The sequence below is a fragment of the Alnus glutinosa genome, chromosome 7, assembly GCF_958979055.1.
Source record: "Alnus glutinosa chromosome 7, dhAlnGlut1.1, whole genome shotgun sequence".
Taxonomy (NCBI): Eukaryota; Viridiplantae; Streptophyta; class Magnoliopsida; order Fagales; family Betulaceae; genus Alnus; species Alnus glutinosa.
This window is the reverse complement of record NC_084892.1, coordinates 10904876-10924448: the sequence shown is the minus strand read 5'-3', so window position 1 is coordinate 10924448 and position 19573 is coordinate 10904876. Positions and strand designations below refer to the sequence as shown.

At 35.2% G+C, this 19573-nt stretch overlaps 2 protein-coding genes across 2 annotated transcripts; both read right to left on the bottom strand.

Annotated features, from left to right (window-relative positions):
* Window positions 1-2639: 2639 nt before the first annotated feature.
* LOC133873991 (nudix hydrolase 16, mitochondrial-like) lies at window positions 2640-4406 on the bottom strand. Its single transcript, XM_062311808.1, has 4 exons — window positions 4197-4406; window positions 4000-4105; window positions 3822-3905; window positions 2640-3155 (listed from the first exon to the last, which is right to left on the bottom strand). Exons 1-4 carry the CDS (start codon window positions 4265-4267, stop codon window positions 2859-2861), a joined length of 558 nt encoding a protein of 185 aa, XP_062167792.1. The 5' UTR covers window positions 4268-4406; the 3' UTR covers window positions 2640-2858.
* Window positions 4407-10870: 6464 nt separating this feature from the next.
* Window positions 10871-19004, bottom strand: LOC133873546 (amino acid transporter AVT1A). The gene is made up of 12 exons (XM_062311264.1): window positions 18563-19004; window positions 14972-15261; window positions 14465-14679; window positions 14107-14130; window positions 13840-14020; window positions 13538-13757; window positions 13313-13448; window positions 13209-13219; window positions 12949-13103; window positions 12309-12352; window positions 11884-11946; window positions 10871-11224 (listed from the first exon to the last, which is right to left on the bottom strand). Exons 1-12 carry the CDS (start codon window positions 18778-18780, stop codon window positions 11132-11134), a joined length of 1650 nt encoding a protein of 549 aa, XP_062167248.1. The 5' UTR covers window positions 18781-19004; the 3' UTR covers window positions 10871-11131.
* Between the last annotated feature and the right edge of the window lie 569 nt (window positions 19005-19573).

The following is a 19573-nucleotide window of genomic DNA, read 5'->3' as shown; positions in this document are numbered from 1 at the left end:
TTTAATCAAAATGAATTAGGGCTCACATCAAATACTATTTTAGAGTTATGCTTAAAAAATTGAAAAATTGTAATTATATTTTTTTAAAAAAAAATTATATTGTAGTGGTTTTTTTATTTTATTTAAATAGTAATAAAAAATAATTGATGTAATATAAAAAGTGAAAAAAAAAAATATATATATTTTGAAGTTGATTTTTTTTTTAAAAATAAGTGAGAAAAAAGAAAAAAGAAAAAAAAAAAAGAGAGTTGCCAGAGGGGACTGTCACATGGGACAGGCAGACAAAAGAGTTAGTAGACAAACCTCCTAGAATAACTAGCTAGGTCTAACTTTGAATGGTTCTCGTGTTGTAGCACCCATGCACGGTTGGACGGCAAAAGCCGCCACTTTCGATTTGTATGATTGTATCTATGACTTGCGACGTAATTAATGTTGTCAAACTTTTGATGTGTAAATAACGTTGTAATAATTATAGACACAACACTTGTTGAATATATTTAAGGGTGAATTCAAATATGTAATGATGGTTGTGTTATAAAAGCTCTGGTGTTAGTTTTAGACGGTGTTTAATTAACTGGTTATGATATACCAAAAAAAAAAGAAAAAAGAGAAAAGAAAAAAAAAAAAGAGTTATAGCTAATTTTCGTTGCATGCATAGGATTCGATTTTGGTCTGTAGCCTGTAGGCAATATGAGTCCAAAGATGCTGCTTAATTTGTAGAAACTTTTTTGATAAGTAGTTGTAGAAACTTTAATATAAATGCTTCAAAAAGGAGGCGCTAATTAATTTAGTAGATGAAAATTGGGAGTGCATTTTGTCTTTCTTAGTCCAATAGTTTCGACACTTCGTACATTATAGGTATGTTTGGTATGCAAAATAAATCATTGAAATTGAATGATTATTTTATAGGAATAACTATTATTTTGTTTGGTTGTACACAATTTATAGGAATAGCTATTTTCATGAGAAGAACTATTTTCTTACAAAAAAGATTGCTCATTCCTCTTAAAAAAAAAAAAAGAGAAATAGTTGTTCATGAAGGAATAGCATGTTAACCGCACTCTTTTTTATTTTTGAAATCTTTTTTTTTTTTTTAAAAAAAAAAAAAAAAAAAAACTAAATGAAGTTTGTGGGTGGTGCGACCACCCCCAGAACCCCTCGGGCGTGGTCACGCACCCACAAAATTCATCAAATTTTTTTTTTTTGTGGGGGGGGGGGGGGGGGGTGTTTAAAAAAAAAATGTGAATTTTTAGTAATTTTAGTTCAATTCCAGTGAGAAGATATGTGCTATCACCAAGCAAAATAATAAGGATGGTTATTCAATTCCAACATCTTATATTCACTTTTCAAGTAATACTCTTTTTTATTCTTAAGGGAGTTATCATTTCAGGTACCAAATGTGCCCTATGCATTTTATCTTTGCGGCAGTTTTGTATTTTCTCTTCATTTTTATGTTTGTGGGAGATCTATAATCTATAACAATAGAACCAAATCAAAACTTAGTAATAATTTTGTATCTCATAAAACAAAAGGATTAGATTTTAAAGAGAAAAAAAAATTACAATAAAAATCCAAAGGGCCCGATATGATGAGAATTGAGCGTTTAGAATTACTTTATTCCTTACCCGGTCCCGCATGGAGATCACAACTTGAGCTCCAAGATGAAAAGCCAAAAGCCTCTAAATTTGGAGGATCAGCAAGAAAGAAGCCTGAAATTTGAGATCACTTATAATGCTATGCTATTGACTCAAAAGTGATTCTTAGGCCTCTTCAACATGATTTTCTAGATTTTCATACATTATATATGTTCGAGTGGCACATGGAAATGCAACCATTTAATAACAACTCCTTTTATAATGGCAACAATATGGCCCAATAACTTTTTGGCCAATTCTCAATAGTCTTTAGGCTTAGGTTGCACTGTATTGGTTGTTTTGGGTGTTTGTTAAGTTGTCCCGCCCTTATTTTATGTTGTGATGGATGTTTTATTTCTCCCCTTTTCCTCTTGTTCCTTTATAAAACCCAATATGATCCATTAAAGTGGGGAAGGGGGGAGGAGACAAGAATATATATCTATGATAATCAACATTTATATTTGAATAATGCTATTTCATATTTTGTGGTATATCTTTCATCTATCTTTTGTTCAAATCAACCATCGGATAAAAAAGATAAATGAAAGATGTACAACAGAATATAAAATATTATTTCTCTTTAGATTTACCGTTCTTCTTTAAAACATAAATTTTCTTCAAATTAAGTTAAGAGTAATTTCTTCTAATCCAGTATCTAAAAGTGCTATATTATTATTTCTTAACACGTGAAAAATGCATATTTCTTTATTACTTCTCACATGCTTAAAGAATACTTAACATTTTTATTGATCGAGTTAAAAGAATTTTCCAACTATCAATAATGCTTTCAAACATTTCCTAAGACAGTGTTTGGATGCCTTTGAAGAAGCAAATTGATATTTTGTAAATTTTGACACCTAGCATTAGGATTTAAAAAGGAATATCTTAATAGAGGGATTGAAATTGAAAATTAAATATACTAAATTAAGAGTTTTTGAAGTTTAGGGAATACTAAAGTTTTGGGAGTAAAAGTGAAATTTCTCCCCTTTTTTTTTTTTTTTTTTTTTTTGCATTTTCTTCCCCCTTTTTGTCTATCAATATAAACAAAGTGAGCAACATGAGAGCAAGTAAATGAAGAAAGGAACATCAGAAAAAAAGGAGAAAAGAAAAGAAAAAAAAAAAAAACACAAATTCCTGATAAACTTTAACACCTAAAAAAGCCAAACATCTAGCTTTGAAAAAGAAAAGGCAGCAAAATCAGCATCAGAGAGGTGCCTTCCTTCATCAATTCTCCTCATCCGGGGTCGAAAAAAGGTGGTTCTCTTGCTTTGAATTGCTTTGTATTTGATGTTCATGCCAATTTGAGAAACCTTCCCCAAGGGCCTCTCTCATCCACAGGTGCTGGCAATGCTCCTTTGCTTCAGGGATCGTTAGCCAACTTCTCTCACGAATGCTCTGTTCTGGCCAAGACTGGAGCTCCTCCCTCACAAGCAGAGCAAACATGGCAGCTTTGCATAAACCTTCTGGACTGAACTCGTCTTGCAGGGTTTTGCTCTTAAAAAAGTAGTACCCCAGAAAATGCTGGAAGAAACACACCCTTTATCCAATAAACAATATGGAACTGCTACACAAACATGTCATCATTTCTAACAAAAACACACGACATTACTTATGAAGAGACAGATATCAAGCAACATGTTAGGCAACAATTTCAGAGATTAATCAATAATCTCAATGGGTTGGCTAAGTGGTAACTCTTGGTGCCTCATGAAGCATTAAGTTTAAGGTTCGACTTTCCTGAATATAAATAATTTTTTAGAGCCATACCCGCAAACGAAAGCTCGAGCTTTACTTAACCCGTGTGAAGTGAGGGCTTTGCACGATGTCTTAGGTGTTAGAATATAAATTAAATGATTAAATTCACCACTTCCTATTAATTTAAACTTTTGAGATAAAGTGGTGATTTAGTAAGGTATCATAGCAGAAGTCCTGAGTCCCAATCATATCTGTCATTAACCTCTTGTTTTAACTAAATATTCTTCGTATTGTATTGGACTTCACCTAACTGGGGATCTGGTTAGCCCTGGATACTCCAATTAATACTCCAATTATCACAAAAAAAAATAAAAAATAAAAAATCAGGGATGACCTATTATATCTTTGAACAAAGAAAGAAGCACTCCATTGATTTCAGAATTGAGTCCGAACAGTAGCAAATTGAAATAAATGACTGTATTTGATCCATACCATCAAATCCCCACGAACTCCAGCCTCTTCTAAAGCTTCACGTTTTGCTGCCTCCTCAACTGTCTCATCATTTTCCCACCCACCCTTTAATCAAATTAACAGATTGCAACAATATCAAACAGATTGCATGCATATTTTCTCATCATCGATCTCTAACAGCATGTATTTTGCATGATACCTTTGGAAAGAGAAGGCCAGGTCGAGCGGGTGAGTTGATCATCAGTACCTTCACATCCTCTCGATCACCATTTCCACCACAATTTGTGTACTTGAAAGGAATACACCTGCCATTGCCAACCACTCTTCTTCTCAGACCTTAAAAAAAACACTCCAACAAGCTTTCAATTCAATTCCATCACAAAAATCAGGAAATACCCGGCGACGAGGCGGTGACCGTCCTCGTAGCGCTGCTGATGGCGGCCGGTCCGAGCCACCAACTCTGACATTTTCCCTTCCCTACTTACCTCCTTCCTTCCTCCTCATTCCAATTACACCACTCCATCGTTTTACGCCTCCTGGCTCCTACACCTTAATACCTTTCAGTATCGGAATCTATTTTGTTCTCTTCCTCCCTCGGTATGGAATTGAATTCCTACTGATTTTCTCAACCGACACAAACGGTGGCCAGTCACCCTTCAATTTAATTTCATGAACTTACAGGAATTTTAATTAATTAATTAATTAATTAACTATTATTATTATTATTATTATTTTCCTTCTTGGAGTTGAATAAACAGCCTAGCAAATGAGTAGCAATTTATTGTGGACGACAAATACGAAACTGAATTTTGTTATGACCCTATAAAATCCAATCCAATTGTTCAGCAGGGAGTTAGAAATTCATCAATACAGGCTGAATTAATATAGAAAAAAAAATGTAATAATACGATTTTTTTTTTCTCTCTCTCTCTCTCTCTTTATATACTATATTTTTAGTATATACAAAAAAATAAAAAAAAAAATAAAAAAAAATCTATATATAATGAACATAGAGTACAACTTCTATTTAGTAATGGCAAAAATTAAGACCTTTCTGCCCACCAATAAGAGGTTGACATATTAACATGGAACAAAAAAAGCATAAAAAAAGTAAGTGTTGGCAAAACACCGAATCATCCCTCATTCTTTCACTCTTTTAGTCTTTAGAAAAAAAAAAAAAAAAAAAAAAATCCTCCCAACCACTACCCCACGTGGCCACGCTAGGCACGTATGGCCCTGAAGACCCTCGATATTCTAGGCAAAATGCTCATTGTTGTCCCGAGATTAGCAACTCCACGGCCGGACCAGGGCTTTTCATGTGGTGTGGAGGCGTCGGAACTCGAGGAAGAAGACGACGACACGACGGAGCCGAACGAGGTGGGTAGTCCCTAGACGGGAATGATCGACTCTTCTCAGACCCAAAGTTGGCCGGGGGTGGCCGCGCAGCAATTTTCGGTGTGGAGCAATGGCGGCTGCGGTTGGGAGTTGGGAGTTTTTTTTTAGTTTTTTTTTTTTTTTTTTTTTTTTTTTTCAGACTAAAAAAGTTAAAAAATGATTAGATTCAGTGTTTTACAAACAATAATTTTTCTTGTTATAGGCTGATATGTTAATATTTTATTGGTGGCAGAAACACTGATTTTCTACCCTAATCGGACAGAAGTGGTGCTCAATGAACATAATCCAGAATAGAAATGCATTATTTCCCATCACAAAGCATATAAGGTTAAGGAGCAACACTTCATCAAGAGAATTTCGGATAAAGTGCTGTTCCATGGCACATTAAATTATAAATGTCCCGTGGAGCAGTACTTTTTCGAATGAGTTCCAAAGAAAGTATTGCTCCGTAGCATCACTCATCTATCAAACTTCACAAATATGTACCAAGATTGATATATCTGGAGGGAATATTTGCTCCTACCATGGGCCCACTCATGCAGCCTTTATGTGGAAAATAATCAGACAATTAGGCTTTCAAAATCTTCTCCATATGGAAACTCATCAATCACCGACACTAATGACTGGCAATGCAACCGACAATAAAATAATACACCGTTGACACAAATATTAGCATATTGGACCAATGAGCCTCTCTCATTTAAAGGCCTCTTTACTTCCAAAACCAGGTACACTCATTCTTTCTTCCCCACTTTCTCTATTCGGTTTTTTTCCCTAAAACATTTTATTGACTAAGGCATCTGGTGACTTTTTTCTTATTTTGCATGTGGCTCGTCGCCATGCGAGCTCTCAACAAATTTGCTTCAACAATATCAAATAAGGTAATTTGTAGGCATTAGTACAATAATAATAATAATAATAATAATTGTCTAAAATTGCAGTCTTAACTCTTTTAAATAAATAAAATCAAGTATATCAAATATGAACTGAAATTCGTTAGCAAGTTCGCTTTTAAGCCACGTTTGGTAGGCAGTAATGAACCTACAAATGGCTTGGGGTGGTCTTGGCCACCCCCAATGTGTTATCGTTTGTGGTTGTGACCACCCTTGATCTTCTGTTAGGGGTGGCTAAGAAGTTTTATTTTATTTTCTTTTTTTAAATAATTTTTGAGTGTTTGAATGAAATAAAAAAAAAAATGGTTTTTTGGGAACTGATTTTTAGAGCTAGGGTATTGTAAGAAATTTGATTCAATCCAGTGAGAAAATTTGGTAGTTCTTCTGTTGTCATCAAACGAAAAAATATGAATGGTCATTTCATTTCAGCTTCTTGTATTCCTAATAATATGCATCGCTATTCATAAAAAGAAAAGAAAAAATTAAAAAAATACCAGTCTTGTGTACCAAACGTAGTCTTAATACTGACAACTAAAATTATTTGCAAAAAACTCATTCTTCATTTTGTTGCAAAGTCTTGTTTTAATAACTTTTATAGCTGAAAATGCGTGTTTAGTAGTTGTCATAGACACTAAAACGAATGAATCTATCAAATAAGATGGTGTGTTTTGTTTTGTTTTGTTAAGTTATTTCTTCTAAAAGGAAAATATATTTACTCAAACTAACACCCTTTTGGAAAGGCATCACTAAACTACCATTTATAACATTTGACTCCATCAAACTATTAGTTCATTACAAAAAGGTCCCTTAGCTATGGGAAATGCTAAAAATCCTCCCCTCATCCCCCCCTTGTCCACCTTTTTTGCTTAAAAAAATTGACTTTAAGCAAAAAGGTGTCTCTAATGTCACATCAGAGATACATTTTTGCTTAAAATCAATTTTTTTTATTGTAAATGGAGGATGAAGGGTGGATGAGGGGTGCATGTGTAGCACCCCTCCTTAGCTATTGGTGTTAAAATGAACGAAAAATGGTGCACGTGACCTGCACATGCATATTTCGGATTTGAAATGCCCAAATTGTCCTTAACTACCATTTGCGAAGCAACCACAAACTACTAATTTTGTAACATATGCCCCTTTAACCTATGGAAATTTGTGATGAAATACAAATTGTGGAAAATAGTGGAAGCAAAAGGAATAATGGAGACAAAAGATTTTGGGGTGATTCAACCTTAGAGTGTACTGGGAATTGTCTTATAGAAATGATTGTTATAAATCTCTTGACACAATTCTAACAACTTTTTTTCAAACTACTATTGGATTTGTTTTCCTATATGTGGGTCCTACACATCTAATGGTTGATTTTAAAAAAAAGTTGTTAGAGTTATATAAAAAATTGTAAATGTATAATATCTCATTGTCTTAAGGGCTATATTTTGCTCTTATTCAACTTGATATGTTTACAATACAAATTAAATGAACATATTTAGAGAAGAATTGGGGTAGTTGGAGAGAGTACAAGAAAGGTAATTACAATATACAATTATGATAAATATTTCAATAAGGACATTTAAATCAAACTTAATATGGAAACTTTATATTCTAACATCCCTCTCAAACTTAAGGTGGAAGCTAAAGTTTGGAAAGAAAAACAATTGACCTATTATTATTATTATTATTTTAATTTTTTTTTTTTTGTGTGGCTAAAATTAGTCTAGTGCCACAAGGACCAAAGCTTGAACATAAGCTCGACCTTCAGATCTGTTGATAAAGCTAAGAGCACTAGCAGCAAGTTCCCAACAATTTTTCCTATATTTAAGGAATAAAACTACTTTTTACTTCCCTATAAAAAAATACCTCACAATAGATTCTCCTACCTTTCCCTATATCAATTAAATATTACTTTTTTACTCTCTTTCCTACTTTTTCTCTCTTCTCTATATGAATTAAATATATATTTTTTATATTAAAATAATACATAGGAAATGAATAGTAGACATGTATATATAGGGAATTACTATTCATTCCTAACCCCCTCATCTAAATATAGAACATCTGTCGTGGAAGGTTTTTTTTTTGATGTTTTTCATGAAACTTTTTCTAAATATAAGGAAGGGAACCAATATAGGACAACTGTTGCTAGTGCTTTACTAAGAATCTTGTGTGGCAGCAGTAAAAGGCTAGATGCGAGCTTGGATAAGACCGGATTAAGGAATGACATGTAGACAAACCTGGGCATGAAACCGAGTAGAATTTGATAACACTGCAGGATTCAATGGGGGGCCGCCATACATGACGGATTACGTTCGCCAAGTACGACACCAATGGTAGGCTCGGCTAGGCGGTGTCTTGATGTGGCAGCAGGGTAGTGGCCACAGATGGCAACCAAATGGGTTTCGGATTGGCCAGGAAAGTATCACCGCACATAGCAATAAGTTTGGGTGCATGTATCCGCGCACGAGCTTAATATGGCAGCAAAATGATGGTTGGAGATGACTGCCGAACGGTGGCTGAATATGGTGGCCAAATAGTGGTCGAAGATGATGGTCGGACGGCGGCCAAATGATGGCCAATGAAGATGACTGAATGGTGGCCAAAGATGGAGGACGCATGGTGGCTAGATAACTAGGCTAACAAAGGAACATTGACATGGCTGACTATGGGCCAAAAGCCTGGGCCACTAGGACCAAAGGGCTGGGCTACTTAAGCCAAAAGACAAGGCTACATTGGATTGAAAGGAAGGGCCACTTGGGCCAAATAACTGGGCCCTTATGGGTTGAATATCGGCTCTGATAACTCGATATCCATCGTACGAAAAATTGTGGAGGCCCTTCACTGGATTGTGAGGGCGCGTGAATTTCGTGAGGCGCATTACTATGCTAGCAGAATCTTCGGGCAGCGTGTGTGGGCTCGTGAAACCTTTGATTGGGCTGATTTTGTGTGCTTTATGTAGATCTACCTCTGAAATTTCGATTCATGTGCTCACAGACTTGATAAGTACTTAAATGGCAGTGAGGAATGCCAGGAGGGAGGCATTGCCAGAAATGGAAGGGAAAAAACTTGAATCCATAGAAAAGTGGACTTGGATAAAATATAAATAGTGAAAAACAGTGGAAGCACAAGGGAAAATGGAGAAAATTTTGGGGTTGTTCAGCCTTAGAGGCGTATGTCCATCACTAAAACTTTTCTTAAAGCCTACATTTTGATCTTATTCAACTTAATATGTTTACAATACAAATGGCCATGTTTATAGGAAATTGGGGTTCGTGGAGAGAATACAAAAAAAGTAATCAAATCCTAAAAATTTGATTACAATACACAACTATGGTAAATACTTCAACATGTAAATTAAATCAAACTTATCATGGAAACCCTATATTCTAACACAAACTTCCATTTCATTGTAATTTCGAGCCATCCCTTCTTCCTTGAAGGTGTGGTTTGAATGCTTTTAGGGTAATTGACCACCCTTTGAAGGCATTTGGGAGTGGCCGGCAATTCCTTGAAAGCTTTTGTGGATGGTTGAACACCCACTTAAGGTTGAGGGGAGTTTGGCTACCCCTTATTTTTAAGGCTCTTGAGTGCTTTTGCGAATGGTCAACCATCCGCTTAAAGCTTTTAGGAGTGATCGAATACCCTTTCAAGGCTGTAGGATGATTTGACCACCCCTTATTTTGGAAATAGTCGAGCACCCACTCCCAGAGGTTTTAGGGGTGATCGAACACCCTCTCAAGGTTGAGTGGGTGCTCGGCTGGCCACTCATTGAATTTGAATCAACCCTATACCTTGAAAGGTGTTCTACCACCTCTAAAAGTCTTCAAGGGGTGGTTGATTACCCCCTTAGTGGACTACCCCCAAAATAAATAGGGTGGTGGGCCATCCCCATAGTCTTCAACAGGTGATTGATTGTCTTCAAAAGTTGAAGGGTGGTCGATCATTCCTCAAACCCTCTCTCTCAATTGTTTTCCTAAAGAGGGGTTAAGTATATTTTCCTCAAAGATGTTTAAATGCATATAAGTCACAAATTACAAGATTATTTTTTTTTTTTCATTTCTTTTAATAGATTAGTATACCATATGATTCTTAGGATATTCTATCAAGTAAATTCTCCAAATCTCAACTATTGTTTTAGAATTAAATAGTAGAGATTATGAACTATAATGTCAAAACTATTTTTGTGTGTTCATAAATGTTTTGTATTTCAAGTTTTTTTTTTTTTCAATATTTTTTTTTTTTTTTTTTTTTGGGAATGATACATGCACTCATGGTGCACAATGTGTACGTCCCACCCCATTGTGCCTTGTGATAATACACTTGTTGTGCACTATGAGTATTTTGAGCATTTTCCTATTTTTTATAATATGAAGATATTGTAGTCAATATCTTGTTATTTATAAGAAATTCTTAGTGCAACCCCATATACGATTTAACGTGGTTGGCTTCCTGTGCTCTGTGCTTGCAATCTTAGGGTCCGTTTGGGTTTACGATTTCAAAAAGTGCGATTTAAAATCACGATTTTAAAATATGCGATTTGAAAAAAGTGATTTTTAAAAACGCAGTTAAGCGTTTGGCAAAATTACAGTTTAGCATTTAAAATCGCAAATTAGCTTTTAAAATTCTACGTTTTCAAAAAAACACCATCTTACCTGCGATTTGGAAAAGCAGATTTTCTGCGTTTTCAAATCGCAATTTTTAAAAACGCAGTTCCCAAACGATTTATGTTCTGCAATTTGGTTTAAAATCGCACTTATTGTCTAGGAAATCGCAATTCCAAACGCACCCTTATATAGCTAAGAAATGACTAGATGTCCCATCAATTAGCACCAACTATGGTGCTAATAACAATAAAAAATTACGAAAAAAATGTGTTTAATACAAGTCCTTAAAAGGCTACTTGGAAATAAATAAAGCGCATCAGCATCCAAAAAGGTCTAATTCCTGGCTATAATCACTGACTTGAATATTTGGTGCAATGCAAAAAGAACACACATGAGATGATCAGCACCCACCAGTATTCTTGAGATGTTGAACCACCTGAATCTTTCAGTAACTCTTCACAATATCTGACACCGACGAATATGTTCCAAGAATTGCACAAATGATGCCCAATACAGCTACTGTGGAACTTGAAACAATCTGATTTTGTGGAGGAAGAAAATTAGTGTAAACAAAGGAAACCAATCCAATATACATGCAGAGAAGGACATGAACACAGTAAGAACACAAAGAAACTCTACTTAAACATGCCCTATTGTAAGAACATGTTTGGGATTGCATTAAGGAGTTTAAAATGTGCTTTTAGTACCTAAAAAGCTCTTTCAGGCAAAAAAAAAAAAAAACCAAATTGGTTTTGTAAAATATTAAAAAAAAACATTTTTTTGCTCTAAAAAAAACCCAAAACTGCATTGTGTGGGAAGCTTAAACATAAAGCTTTTTTCTTTTAGAAAGCTCTTTCAAGCTTTTTATATAGATAAAAGCCCTATTTCCCAATGCAATCCCAAACTGGCTCTATTGTAAGAGCTAGTCTTGCATGGGAAACATATAAACTTGCATAACCGTCTCAAACAATTTTGATTCAAGAAACCACGTGAGACTGGCAAATGCATTCACGGGGGTATTTATGAATTCAAATTTTTCTCTTCAATTTGATTGCTTCCTCAATCACTCCTTTGTGTTTTGGTATTTCTTATTAGTCTTTTGAAGTCATAAAGCCTCAAGATCCAGTCAAACAGAAATCTTTTCTTTTGGTTTGTAAGAGTTTGCATAAAGAATATGTTGGGCAAAACTGTGCTTACCTGTGTCCTTGTAGCTTTCTTCCCCACAATTTTTAGAAAACATAAAGCAGGCATGATTACTGCCTGGATCAAAGCAACATCCATTACATAAAACATGTTAGCTTTGTTTCATGTTGGCATAAATCATCACTATCCAAGAACAATATACCACAAACCGAGTGAATGGTGTATTGCAAGTGTAGATTATATCCAATAAACAAACTACAATGGCTTAGGAAACTGAAATGCTCTTTTCTGTCATTTTGTCCTCAATACTCTATTCAATGAAGTCAACCAAATGCCTTTTCTCTAAACAAGTGTTCTGTAAGGAATCACCCTTAAAATATGTAGAATCTTATACTGAATTCACTTCTGGAATTCTTTTACAAGAAATTGAAATTTGTGGAATACAAATGTGTCTTTATTGGAGAAAAATGTATTCTTACCACAAGTATACTGAGGAGAGAACCAATTAAAGCCATCACAAGACCTGCAACCAAAACAAAACGACTACTGAGTGATTGAGTTCACTCAATCAGAACCAGAAGTTGGTGAAGCTGATCAGGAATAAGAAAGAATCAACAGAAGCAGCTATTTTCACTACCTCCTTACAACTAGAAAGTTTTTCTAAGAAGAAAGTACGAGAAATTAATTGTCAGTAGTTCACAGGAACATCAACAATCTTGTATGATACATCACCCCCACGACTATATCCCACTGTGGAGAGTTTACTTTGGAATGATGTGGTCAAAATCTAAAACTCCCAATTTCATCAAAAACTACTTCAGATATATACAACCTTCCGATCTTGATTTTTATTGCTTATGAAGCCAAAGAACATAGTTTCCCTCAGATTCCATAGTTAATGCAGCAAGTTGACTGCCGAATAGGTTATATAGCAAACTGTGTACGAAAACGAACTACTTACAGAAAATCATATAATATGAAATTTAAACAAAAGACAATCTTTCTGTCCAGATGCGTATGATTTTCTGACGATATTTTGATACCTTTTACTGTCTAACAAATATAAGATGTAACTAAAACTTGAAGTATTTGGCATCAAGTCAAATTCCAAGACTTTACCAAAAACTGGAAGAAGAAAAGCTGCACAAACCGAAGAAATGACAAGTGTTGTTCTTAGGAGAATGAAACACCACAAACTATTTGAAACTCTGATCGGCAGCAGCTCCTCTATACTCCTCGCCAAAGGGTTCATCAAAAGTGCATATTTGTTCAATGTTAAGGAATCAAATTAACAAAATAAATGCAGAAAATTACAAATAAATGTAGTCTAATTTGATTACAATAATGCATAATATTTGCAAAAAGGATATTTAGTGCATGGGTTAATAACCTGCCAGAAAGTAAGAAGTCAGCTTATAAACACATAAATTAGTCATCAACCCAGAAAATCTCATTTTCAAAGAACCAACAATCTCATACTTACAGTTGTCCAAACTGCAACTTTGGAAACAAAGGCATCTGGTGGCATATTCAATGTTATCTGGGATAATGTATGTTGACCAAACATGAGATATCCCATGACTGCAACACTACCGTAAATTAGAACACACAGAAGAAAACTGCATAGAAAGAAAAAGAAAAAGTTAAGCCATGAGAGATAGAAAGGGAAGCAAAAGGTGTGTCCAATTACAACCACAAATTTGTTCACCATATTACGATTGCCTTGCTAAATTTCGTCTTGTCAGCCATTGATTGGTATATATTTGGAAACACAGAATGCCCGGAATAGCAAAATCCGTACACACCAATGACAAATGGAATGCCACTCCAGTTTACTACTTGACCACTTTGATGGAACCCAATTCCATCGGTTGTACCAAGGAAAAATACACAGAGAACTATCAAAACTGTTGCAATCACCCCACCAGCTGCAAAGTAGATGACAGGAATTCAGATACATGAACAATTTCATGAACTCAATGGAGGCGTGACAGAACAAGTTTACAACACCTGAAAGGTATGAGATCACACGGAGATCCCTCAACCAAACAGTTGGCAGAACAACGAGGGCAGTTAGAATTCCAAACAAGTGCATAGAGTCCAGATGAACACCAGCAAAATCCAACGATGTTCCAGGAAATAGCTTGGTAAGATTATCTCCTTCCAAGATAATAAATTCGACACAATAGGACTGCACATATGGAAAGCAAATCTTATCAACCTGACTAAGATTTAAGGGAATATGGTTCAACCAATCAGAATAAGTGTGTCACTTACATATAATTCACCGTACAAAGCAATCTGCAACAAGATCCAAAAATACAATAACTTCAGAAATATTGTTACAAACAACCGAGATATAAGTAAAACAAACTATATATATGTAGCATTCTTGTTCATCTCCCAAGATTACCAATTTATAAACATGAAATGAAATTGAAACCATCTAATTTCAACTAAAACATGTAAATCAGACAGTTAACTTGCACCAAATACAATGTCCAGTTAATCTGAGAAGGAAGAATAGATAGATTACCAGCATTTTGCCATCAATAACTATAAAGAACTAGCTTGACCAACTTATAAACAGGATATTGTGCTTCCATAATTCCATTTGAAGTTACAAGCAACTCACAGATATGAAAAGACGTCCATATCTTCCAAAGGCAGCTTCTCCTAAATCCGGGTAAGTTACGATACCTTCTTTGCTCTCAAAGCAATATCTCATGAGGGAGGCAGTATAATAACATACAACTGCAAAAAGAACTAGCACTACCAAACTTGCCCAGCCACCTTCTTTAATTGTGTTAGGTGTAGAAAGAAGCCCAATTCCGGCCAGTACATTAACTCCTGCCTCAAAACAATGCGACATCACATAATTATTCCAGACAGCCAAAAGATAAAACTTCAAATTACAGAGCACAAACAGATGACAAAAACTTCTTTCATGAGAGTAGATAAACCGGTGTGAAAAATTTTCTCACACATTAGACATTCTCCCTCTGCAACGAATATTTTTTACTGATAACTTTTCACAAATATCAGGAATTTCTCCATCAGTGGTAGAGCGTATTAAATATCAAAAAGAACTTCAGATATATCAATTATAATAGTAAGAGAACCCTAGATTAACATAGGTTACCATTGAAGACAGTCTGAGTAAGGCTACACCCATGACCAATGGGTAGCTCCCCAGTAAGCTGCTGCTTATACAATGAGGCTTTCTCTGATATTGATGATTGTGCTCTTGAGATCCTACCCAAGTCTTCCTTCTGATAACTTCTTTCATAATCAGAGAGTAAAGGAGACTTTCCATCCAGGTCTAAATTGCTCTTAGTACGATCTTCAAAGCTTGAATATATAGCACGTAGACCTTGTCCAAGAAGTACAAAACTTGGTGATGCTGAGATGGTATAAGAATCAGTAGTCTCTCTGCCAGAAAATGAAAAAAGACCAAGGAGAGAAAAAGGATGAGTACTTGAGTGCATTCAATTTACATAGGATGACTTGAAATGTGCATTGCCTTCCAAGTAATTCCCTTTTTCAGGTACACATTGTATTTGGATGCTTAAGTTATCCTACATTATTTCAGAGAATATCAATATTCTTCTTTTAACGGCTGTAAAACACTTGTTTCAAATTCTATAATTCTAGAAGTTACATAGGATTGTGTACTTTATGTGTGCAAAAAACTCATTTGCAGACTTGAATGAACATAGAAACCAACCGAAACAGTATCCCAACGATGTAATTGCCAGTTAATTCACGTTGGTAACATACTAGGAACAAATTTTATAGCATATGTCATGTAATGCTTGATATCAGGTATGTATCATATGAGCATGATAATTATTTGTACTTCCATTGTATCAATTGTTAGGACAAGGAGATTGCTTCAATGTCTTACCCAATACATTCTAGATTAAGCAACAAGCATGGTTAACTATTTGTTGCCATAGAGCTCACTAAACATTAAGATATAATTAGAAGACTGTGAATTCCCAACCTAATCTCACAACTCTCAGAGGCTGTAAAAAACAGAGCATAAAAAAACAGGGCTATAAATAGTTACATTTTCTTTGAAAATGCTCATCAATCTATTCAACAGTGACCTCTCAAATATCATCATCCTAAACAGTTCACCATAAACATTAAACGGGGGCATAGTCCCTCAGCTGACACAAGGAAATTGATTTAATGGAATTATCATCCCCTAAGCCAAAATGCTTCCATGCAATATTACATTGTAAATGGCCCATACACTTTTAACGTGGGTAGCACCATTTCCAGTCTAAAAGTTTTTTGATACAACTTGGACAAATATTTTCAGTTCAGCACTACGATGCCTAAAGTAACAAACTAAGGTTAAGATGACAAATATTTTACAAGTAGAATAAGATTACTAACTAACATTACAAATCAAGAAGATTAATCAGACAATGTTAACTCAGTCGAAATTCAGTATTACCAAAGGCATAATTTTTGGAGAGTGACAAATTCCTGATAAAAAATAAAAAAATAAAATTGGAGTTTAAATATGATAGTAGTGACCATGGAAAACTAGTTACCTGTATCATGCAAGAATTTTTTTTTGATAAGTAACATGCAAGAATTATCTCATGCATATGTCATACGGAACGCAAAGCAATAGAGCACCCACACATTATCGGTGCAGCATTCAGTCTCGACTATCACTAGCAGTCCCCAACTTATTGTGCATTAACATTAAAAACACCAAACACCACAAACAGAAAACTACTCAAGACTGTTTGGTTCAGTCTCCAAAGCTGGATCCTTGTGGGTTGCTTGGGTTAGAGAAAATATATTGAAGGGGGAGAGTTTTTGGCAAATTAAGATCCCTCATAATTGCTCATGGAGTTGGAGAAAGTTGCTGCAAAGGGGTTTATAAAGTTCAATGTAAGGGATGGTGAATCAATTCATCTTTGGATGGATAGATGGCATCCTGATGGAGTTCTTTTTGACATATATGAATCCCGAGCAATATATGATGCAGGGAGCTCTATTAATGCAAAGTTGGCAAGTGTTACAAAGAATAGAGAATGATTTTGGCCACCGGCAAGGTCAGATGACTTGGTAAAGATTCAAAGCAAGCTGGATTTGGTTGAGAGAAGTGATAATGATAAGCTAATATGGGTTATTTCTAAGAAAGGTATATATTCGATTGCAGATACATGGGATCCTATTAGATCAAAGCAAGTTGAAGTTTATTGGTGGCGTCTGGTGTGGTTTCCTCTTGCAATACTGAGACATGCATTCTTTTTTATGGCTTGAGCAATATATGATGCAGGGAGCTCTATTAATGCAAAGTTGGCAAGTGTTACAAAGAATAGAGAATGATTTTGGCCACCGGCAAGGTCAGATGACTTGGTAAAGATTCAAAGCAAGCTGGATTTGGTTGAGAGAAGTGATAATGATAAGCCAATATGGGTTATTTCTACGAAAGGTATATATTCGATTGCAGATACATGGGATCCTATTAGATCAAAGCAAGTTGAAGTTTATTGGTGGCGTCTGGTGTGGTTTCCTCTTGCAATACCGAGACATGCATTCTTTTTTATGGCTTGCTATGAAGAATAGTTTATCTACTAGAGATTGGCTACTGCAGTGGGGCTATAAAAGGGGATATGGTATGCACATTCTGCAGAGGGTGCATTGAAGATAGGGATCATCTCGTTTTCCGTTGCAGTTTCAGCAAGAGAGTTTGGTGTGACATCCCACATTGCCCGAGTATGGGAATGGGGATGTACTTATATGTATATTCACACCTTTCTTGATACAACGCGTTTTAAAGCCCTGATGGCTTTGAACCTATTGGAACTCTGCAGTTAAGCGTGCTTCTGAGAGTGTAATACCAGGATAGGTGACTTCCTGAGAAGTTTGGTTCAGAGGAGCTAAAAGCAGATACTATTATGTCATTGGGGGTGGGTCGTTACATTTGGATAGAAGTGTTAAGAAGATGTATGGTAGGCGACCCTCCTTTAATTTGGGAAGAAGTGATGAAATGGGGAATTACAGATTTAAAGGGAAGAAGTTTAAATGTTAGTTTGTGCAAATTGGCTTTTGGGGCCGTAGTTTATCACCTATGGAAATGAAGAAATAACTTAAAGCATGGTAATGTGGTGAATTCAGAGGACCTGAATTTGAATAGGATAGATTGGGAAATTAGAACTAGAATCATGGGAGCTGGAAAGTTCAAAGAATCAATCCTTAATAAATCTCTATGTTGTAGGTGGGGATTTCAAGATCGAATACTATGACTATAGTTTTGTTTTGTGAAGACAGAGTAGTTTGTTTATGATGTATGATAGATACAGAGTGAGTGGATGTGTGGTTCTATAGTTGTTTTTTGTTGTATGGTTGATTGGGGTGTTGTGTTCTGGAGAGAGCGTTGTTTAATCTTTTGTTGATTAGGACATATGATGCTTATTCCTTTTTTAAAAAAATTAAAAAAATAAAATAAAAAATCCTGAACTTTCTATGATCCAAATGAAGCCTAAAAAATTCTCAAACAAACCAAAACAAATGTCTCTGACTGTGAAAATACACATCCCAATAAGAAGAAAACAAAAATTTCATTCCAAAGAGACACTAATCTGAAAAGCCTTGTAATATTATAATTTTCCCCCACAAAATCTCCATCATATATTTTCTATAAAACTAACACAGTTTTTGATGATCATTTAAAAAAACAAAAAACAAAAAAAAAACCCACCTGTAACTCTGCGGCCATTGCTGAGAAGCGAAAGCATCAGAAGCCGAACCCTGATGATGACCCCCCCCACCATTTTCAAAATCACTGCTGCTACTGATACTACCACCACCACCAATCTTGCTCACTTCAATACCTTCATCATCACCCGTCACATAACCATCATCCTCATCCAAGAAGAACTGTTCAGATTCTCTCCCCTTGTCCTTTTCTTGAGCCATTAGAAACAAACCCAAGAAAGAAAGTACACGGAAATGGAAGTGTTTTAGGATTGGGGATGGGATGGGAGGCGGAGTTTTTTCTGTTTCTCTGTTTTTTTAAGGAAATCCACTGACGGTTAATGTATCCAGATGGGTGGACGTCAGACCTGAGCAGACATTAGTTTTGGATTTTGGAGGGAGGGAGGGAGATCACGTGGGCCGTGGCTACTTCTTTTTGTTTTTTCTCTTTTAATTGTTTCGTCCCATTCAATTTATGTGTGCACTTCCTTTGCATATGATTTGGTCTAGACGGTTCGAGGCGAGTGCCATCAATAATTATTATATTTTTGAAAGGGAAAGTTATTATTCTAGAATTATCTCGCTAGAGATGAGCAGAATACTCGATTGTCGCCTACCGATTATATTGTTGGTGGTCAGCAATCGGAATAAGAAAAAACTGTTTCGAAATCGATTCGATTCGATAAGTGGTAGAATTTTTATTTTATCAGTTAACTAAACCGAGTTGTCATAAATTGTTTAGTTCCAAAATAACCTATTTTTGCCCATAAAAATTAGATCACCCGAATATAAAAAGTTCACGATTAACCGATATTTAATCGACTTCACCGAGTTAAACGACTTAATTGAAATAGTGAAAATTTATTCTTGTTGGTATGGAGTCAATTAATTAACCGACTTAACAAAAAATTCCCATTTGATGGGCGAAAATACCTATATTTTCACCAATTTAATTGATTCGAACAAACCCTTGATTTTTTTTTTTTTTTTTTTGTTATTATTTTTAACAAATACT

Coding starts and splice junctions, on each gene's coding strand:
- LOC133873991 (XM_062311808.1), bottom strand. CDS start 4,267: ATGTCAGAGTTGGTGGCTCGGACCGGCCGCCATCAGCAGCGCTACGAG. Junction 4,106..4,196: donor GGTCACCGCCTCGTCGCCGG/GTATTTCCTGAT, acceptor TGGCAATGGCAG/GTGTATTCCTTTCAAGTACA. Junction 3,156..3,821: donor GAGTTCGTGGGGATTTGATG/GTATGGATCAAA, acceptor TGTTTCTTCCAG/CATTTTCTGGGGTACTACTT.
- LOC133873546 (XM_062311264.1), bottom strand. CDS start 18,780: ATGGCTCAAGAAAAGGACAAGGGGAGAGAATCTGAACAGTTCTTCTTG. Junction 15,262..18,562: donor CAATGGCCGCAGAGTTACAG/GTGGGTTTTTTT, acceptor ATTTTCTGGCAG/AGAGACTACTGATTCTTATA. Junction 13,449..13,537: donor AGCAAGGCAATCGTAATATG/GTGAACAAATTT, acceptor CTTTCTATGCAG/TTTTCTTCTGTGTGTTCTAA.